This window comes from Plectropomus leopardus, chromosome 23 (assembly GCF_008729295.1).
Source record: "Plectropomus leopardus isolate mb chromosome 23, YSFRI_Pleo_2.0, whole genome shotgun sequence".
NCBI lineage: Eukaryota > Metazoa > Chordata > Actinopteri > Perciformes > Serranidae > Plectropomus > Plectropomus leopardus.
The window spans coordinates 13,801,640-13,808,802 of NC_056485.1; the positions used below are offsets into that span (position 1 = coordinate 13,801,640).

The 7,163-nt window shown below is 37.5% G+C and overlaps 1 protein-coding gene across 1 annotated transcript; it reads right to left on the reverse strand.

Annotated features, from left to right (window-relative positions):
• Positions 1 to 2,396: 2,396 nt before the first annotated feature.
• On the reverse strand, positions 2,397 to 6,678 carry leap2 (liver-expressed antimicrobial peptide 2). Its single transcript, XM_042512176.1, has 3 exons — positions 6,328 to 6,678; positions 5,429 to 5,604; positions 2,397 to 4,344 (listed from the first exon to the last, which is right to left on the reverse strand). The coding sequence occupies exons 1-3, from the start codon at positions 6,403 to 6,405 to the stop codon at positions 4,290 to 4,292; spliced, it is 309 nt and encodes a 102-aa protein (XP_042368110.1). The 5' UTR covers positions 6,406 to 6,678; the 3' UTR covers positions 2,397 to 4,289.
• Between the last annotated feature and the right edge of the window lie 485 nt (positions 6,679 to 7,163).

Genomic DNA, 7,163 nt, shown 5'->3' on the forward strand with positions numbered 1-7,163 from the left:
CTTTCCATGTTTTCACATGTTTTTAAAAGAAGTCAAGCCAGTTTCAAAGGGTTAAATGTGTCATGGTAGGAACCCAGCAGAAAGACATCGTTGACCAGGTGAACTTATTGGGACGATTGGGACATCCAACTAGAGCAGGGGCATCAGTTACACATGCAATTTACAGGTCAAAAGGTCTGATGTGAAAAAGGTCTATTTTGGGGGTTTTATGGCTGAAATCAAACTCCCATCAGATGCAGCTTTGGCAGAGGCCTGTTGTGAACCCAAACTGAGGACAGAAGATAAGAGGGAACAACAATAAACATTTCCAAAACAGACATGAAAACAGAGGAAAGGTTGAGTTATTTCATAATATTAAATAGCATACATGTACACAGATTCTGGATCAGCGGCTTGAACTCTCAAAAATTAGCAACAACAGCCTTACCTGCCTGTTTCTGTTGCCCGCCAAAATATCGTCATCACCATACATCCCCATTTAACGATGTACAACGACTTTAGCACACAGTGAAATGTTTGCTCGTGCAGCCTGCATGCAGAACACTGTGTGCGAGGCGAGAGTGCCAGATGACTCCTGCCCAAAAAATGTTTGATGATGAAGATGTGCTGAGAGCTGCCAAGTTCCACATCAGGCCATTTGAACTTTTCACAATATGATGGGAACAGTAAACACGATCGTGTTGTGTTGCCAAATATGGCCAAAAGTATGTGGACACCTCAACATGGGTGTAAATCTGCAATTACAACAGCCTCCAACTCTTCTGGTTTCAGGCTTTCTGAAGATTTCTGAAGATTTTGGAGCCTAGCTGCAGGGATTTGACCCCATTCAGCCTCAAGAGCATCCATCAGGTCCAACACTGATGTTTGGCGACGGGGCCTGACTTCTGATTTGTCCCAAAGTGTCCGAAAAAGCTGTATGGAGGTCAGTCAAGTTCTTTTAAAACGCTATTGCCAAACATGAAAACAAACCAGTGTCTACACCAACAACACTTTTCTCTCCATTCTCCCCATTTTAAACAGTGTTTAGCTCTTTTAAAACAGATCTTTTATACATATTTGTGATCAATTTTTATTTTATATTTTAGACTCTTAATTTGCAAAGCACCAAGACTTTTTAATGCCACTCTGAATTACTACTTAAGACCAGTTTTACCATAACCAAAATTGAAGAAAAACCAACATAAATTACATAAATTTTGCTGAAATCTTTATTGTAACATGATAATACATGGCAGAAACGAGGATAGAACGCAAGGGGGATTTGCCGATGAGTATTTCGGTAATGTTGTGTTTCTCATACTGCATGTGGTGTCTCACTACCTTGATTCCCTTTCCCATCATTAGAACCTATGGTATTGTATAAGTTCATGAAAGATTGTGGCTATGGCAAATGTATGGTATGGTTAGGTTAGGTTAGGTTCAAGCAAATGATACATTTGGCTCAATTTGGAGAAACACTGTGGTTATGGTTAAAAAGACAGGGTCCAGGGCGCCCAGTAGCTCACCTGCTTCCTTGCTGCAGAAGCGGCAGGTTCGAAGTGTCTCATACATATGAAAAAAGTGGACTGAAATGTTTAGTTAAATCCACTTTTCGTATAATGCTTTATAGTTTCAGGACTGACAGTAAATCTCTAGCATGCAGTCACGTACACATGTCAGAGTGCTCACATGTATGTAACTAAACACATGCAAACATTTCTGCTGACTCTGCACCCATGAAGTGGAGAAATCCTTCAGCGTTTCTTCTGCTCACACATTTGGCTCATCTTTGTCATTGTGAAAGACTGAATACCAACAGCTGTTGGACTTTTGAACACTGACATCAAATTTGGTCTCCGGTTAGCGCATGAAAAATGCAAAACTCGAGTGTGAAAGCCGATGAGTCAGAGTGCATGAGTCAGAGTGTCGTCGTCCAGGTTCTGCAGTGGGAGCGCTCCAGATGTGTTAAATTAGTTTCAGATTAGTGCTGGTGTTGCTGCAACCAACAGCATGTCATTCAAACAACACGTGAACATCCAGGAGAGATCTGCAGCATTTACATTTTTTAAGTGTTGTCTCCAGGTAGTTTTTGTGCATTTGTGACTTGTTAAATTACGTACATATGCAGCAGCAATCGATGGGCTTGGAGCCATAGACTAGTAAGATTGTATACTGAAAGACGGATTTGTTTTTTTATCTTTTCATGAGATTTGTTGACAATAAGAAAAATATAAAATAACTCCAGCCTTGTCCAGTTTTGGCTGTATCCTGCTGCCACAGAGTTCATTCTTTTTCCTTTAAAATATGGGACACTTGAAGTACTGATCTTTATTATTAAAACAACTTTAAACCAGTTTTGCTTTAACAAAAATAATTCTAAAACCAAAATTAGAAAGGTTGGAACAAATGCATTAAACTGTTTTTTGCAAAGCTTTTATTCCGCCTTTTCTCCCGCCTTCTACATGTAAGTAATATATTACATACAGTAGACAGTACACAGTACAGAGATAATTTGGGTTTAAAAGTGCAATCCTACTCAACCTTTTCTCAAATATGCCGAGTGTACAAAATATCAGCAACCACCTGCTCTGTGCATGATGGAAACTCTGCAGGCGAGTCGAAGCAAAATCTACGATCGCTTCTCAATATGTAGAGATGGATGTGAAAAAAAACCAAACTTGTGCAGCTTGTTATCATGAATCTCTTACTAATACTTGTACACTCGGCCAAGAGATTTGTTAAATTGGTCATCCATTACAGAAAGAAATGCAGTCAGAATGATTCTCTTACAACCATTAAATTTCATAAACAAATACTATATAAAAATACTAAATAAAATGATGTAAATGGGTACATTTTTGACATTTTTAAACATAGGGTAAAATAAATAAAATACGAGAATCACCACATTACACCAAATCAGTATGCATGCATTACATATATTATGAATAATGTCAGCATAACTAACTTTGGAAATTCTGACAAGGAGCTCTGCCTGCTTTAGATCTAACTTGTGAAATGATTAATGTTGCATCAATATTTTGTAACGTCTGCTCCTTCTCTTTCCTTTTTCTTTTATTTTCTCTTTGCTTTTTGCTCCCGCTTTAATGCTTTGCTTTAGCCTTTTCTGCTTCTGAACACATTTTGCCTCCAACAGTCGACTGTGATACCAGCAAGTTTTAAATAGTTAAAATTCTGTTTGGTTGCTTTGTTTGTCTGTTGGGGGTTTCATGTTTCATGCACATTCAGTTGGATAAAATAATAATATAATATAATACAATACAGATAATTGCTTGCTCATGGGGGAATTGTTGGGTCTCTGTGTAAATTAAATTAAAGGGTATCGTGCAACATCTGCTCTTAACAAAGTGTCCTGAGGTAACCTTTGTCATAATTTTGCACTGCATAAATACATTTGACTTGACTTAAATATGTGTAATTTAAAAAAATAATTGTTTCCATAAAAAAATCAGAAAACAATGATGGCAGCCTCTCCAACAGTACAGTTGCAAATAGAACTTAATGATTCCTCTTGGGGGTATAGGGAAACATGTGTTTCCATTTGGCACATTATCAGTGGAATGATAAGACTTTATGCACACAGTCAAGTGATAAGTTGTTAAACACAATACAGGACAGAAATGACGACATGTGGAAAAATGTGAAGGTCAGGAGCTTCTAAAATTGCTCACAGTCTTCCCTGTGCCTTGCAACGCTTCATCCATCATCATCGGTCAGACAGTTCTTTAAACTGTCTGGCCTAAGGCGTCATGATATCAGTGAAACAACAAGCTTTTGCCAATGAAACTTTGTAATCAAGCTATGCAGACATCATATTTGATAATCTGAAGGCCACAGTAACTGGCAGAGCCTAAGAAATGAAAGAAAATACTACTTTTGTTTTCATTTTGAATCACAAAGTCGCAGCTCTGAGATCAGAAATATTTTGGTCCATAGCAGTATGAAACAAGTGTTTTCAGTTGTTTGCACCCATCATGGAAAATATCAAGTATAAAAGGCTATATGACTCCCCTCTTCCATTTTTGCACTTTACCCCATTGCCTTAGCCCACTTTCTATCTTAAGTTGTACCGTTTTACATATATCATGTGGAGCAGTGACATGCCTTTTCTTGGATATACCTACTGTGTTAATGCATTTTAAATATCATCAGCAATATATTGGCACATACAAATATAAAACCGATTTTTAAAAAATCCTGAATATGTGCATAATCTCAGTTAAGAGAACCTTTCTCAAGGATTATGGCTGTACACTCATGTAAACACGCTGGTTGTTTTTCTGGGACGTCTAGTAGTTCACAGGCTCTGAGGATGAATGGTTCCTAGTGGAGCAGTGTCCTGCCCTAAAGAGATGACGAGAGAAGAAGGATTGAGTCAAAGTCAGTGAAATAATGTTCATCAAGTTCATTGCTGAAGTTCCTCAATAGAAGAAAAGATGGCAGCTGTTGATTTTTAGGGTCCATCATTGCATAACAATCTCCCTTTCCCCAACTTTTCCCATTCCCCTCTAAAAAATGTGTAATATGGCACAGTGTTTAACTTGTTCATTGGCATAATTCATAATAGCAAATATAAAATGTGAAATTTGTCTGCAGGCAAGCAACCAGTTTAACTGATATAGGAAATAATCTTCCTAATAGTACAAGGTTAATGAGGTAGGCTAATATTTACTTGGTTTCTGGAAATTAAGGACCATCATAAACTCAATACTAATAACTAAACTCAGATAAATATCCATTTTTAAATAATGACATTCTGTATAATTAATGCCATGTACGTATATTTCTCCTTACTTTTTATTTTAAGGTTTGTAAAGTAAATGTTTGGATTTAGCAAATTTCTGATTAGCTCACTTATAGCCTGTGTATAAATATGCATGTTTCTAATAAGGCTAATAATTTTCATCAGCAATTTTGCATGTAAAACTGAGCAAAAGTTCATTTGAGTTAAAATAATTATTGCTAACTTTTACCCACAGAGATGTATCCATGATTTTAGCGTCTTAAAGAAATGCCTTGGATAAAAGTTTTTTTTTTAAAAATCTTAATCACACAAGTTAATTATCTCAAGGCAAAAACATTTAACTTACAGACTATGAAGCCCCTCAAGTCTCAAAAGGTGATTCTGTTTATTTTTCTACTTTTTTAAGTACAAGTTATTTATCTTGTGGGCACACGTTATTCCTATAAGATGATTAACTTGTGCTTACAAAATAAAAAATATTAGTATGTTTGTCACCAAATGACACTGACCTGACCAGAACTCGCATTTAAATATTAAGCTGTGATATAAAAAAAATCCTAAAATGTTTTTTAGCTATTTATACGTGCACTCTATCGTCATACATTATTTTTGCCTTTACTTGAGTACAGTTCTCTGAAATTTGGTCTAATTCTACGTGACTGGGATGCGTTCCAGTTCAGTTACCTGCAGAATCCTGTGGAGCATTCATAGTTGTTCTGGCAATAAGCTCCAATTGGTTTACTGTTCATGATCCTCCACAGCGGGGTCATCCGAGCGATCCTCCTCAGCGTGTGAACGCTTGAATCTGCCTTCTGGTCAGAGCTGGACTGTTCCTGCGGGATCAATGGACCTGCACACACCTGGCAGAAAGACACAAGTCCATTAGATAAAAACAAACCAGGCACTCACCATTAACTGGCATAAATTAATTACATCTACATTTAATACTTAAAGCGACAGTTAATTTTCATGCCATTTATTTAAAAATGATGTGTTTTTAATCATGTAAACTGAACTATTCCACTTTTCTGTAAAACGTACAACAAATCAGTACATACAATTATCAGCATTTGACAACATAATCTTTATTTAAGGTCCACTTATTGGCCTTTGCCTGAGCTTTTTACCATATCTGACAGTCTTCATCAGCTAGAAATTGGATTTTGTAAATTTTCACACTGAAAAATAAGCACTTTTAGTCTTTTTTTTTTTTTTTTTTTTTATCGGTTAGCAAACAGCGATTGTTTTTACAAACGAAGGTTATATTATATATAAATTTTAATTTGTACATTGCAATGGTGCTTTACAGTCTTGTTTTCTTTTGTACTCCCCTTATTGTTATCTTTTTATGTCTAAAACTTGAAAACTAATATTGATAACAAGTCTTACTTCATTTGCATTTTCTGTAATGTCAGTGTCTATTTCTACTTAGATGTACATCTGAAACAATCTATTCTATCGTTTTACAGTGTAACACACATTTTTCTAACATTTCAAACACCCAAAGAGAGGTTAAAGCCATCCTTTAATTTAACCCCATGCACCTTTAGTCAGATTTCGTAAAGTCGAGACTATGCACTTACCTGCTGAGACAGCACGAGCACCACAATGCAAAGTAATACTGCTGCTTTCTTTTGGGTGAAGAAGCCTGCCTCCTGCATCTTTGCACAAAATATTTGCCTGTAGTGTTTTAGAGCTTCTTCTCAGCAACCTGCTGCTCTTCAGTCTTAAGTAAACTCGATCTCGACCAGCTTCAGGTCCTCTGACGTCCAACACTTTCTGGAGGACTCAACCGGCTCAACTTTTCTGGATCTTGAATCCAAGTAGAGTCTGGAGTTTGTGTGGTGTCAGATTTTCATGAGTCGCAGTGTTGCTGGAAGTCAGTCTGACTCAGCGAGCTCAGCTGTGGCACCAGCAAAGAAGGCTGGGCTCTCCTTTATATGGACAGGCCATGATCCCAGGAGAGAGGAAGAGAGAGGGAGGGAGAAAAAGTCACAGTCTATGCTGTGTCGTCCACCTCTGTCTCTGTCTCTCTCTCTCTATCTATCTCTCTTCTCTGTCTATCTTTTTTGGCCCAAATCTGACATTATGTGTTTGCAGAAAAAACAGCCATTTCCCGAAATCACGCCATCCAACACTCAGAATTTCATCTTCTTTCTCTCTTCTTCTCGTACATATATTTGCGCAGATAACGTGAGCACAAGTGAGCCAGACACTGCGCACGTGATCGTAACATTAAAGAAATGGCAACAGAGACACGCAGCTGGGTTAAAGGTTTTGAAAAGACAAAGAGGTCGCTGCATGTGTGTGTGTGTGTGTGTGTGTGTGTCAATGCCACAGTGCGTGTGAATGAACTTGCAGAGAGATAAGGCTTTATCAATCTGCAGAGACTGTGTGCTGCAGTATATCTTTGACTAAC

What these genes read in the sequence shown, in the direction of transcription:
- leap2 (XM_042512176.1), bottom strand. Translation starts at nt 6,405, where the DNA reads ATGCAGGAGGCAGGCTTCTTCACCCAAAAGAAAGCAGCAGTATTACTT. An exon ending in TGCTCGTGCTGTCTCAGCAG is followed by an intron (nt 5,605 to 6,327) that starts GTAAGTGCATAG and finishes TCTTTCTGCCAG; the next exon opens with GTGTGTGCAGGTCCATTGAT. An exon ending in TGCTCCACAGGATTCTGCAG is followed by an intron (nt 4,345 to 5,428) that starts GTAACTGAACTG and finishes TCATCTCTTTAG; the next exon opens with GGCAGGACACTGCTCCACTA.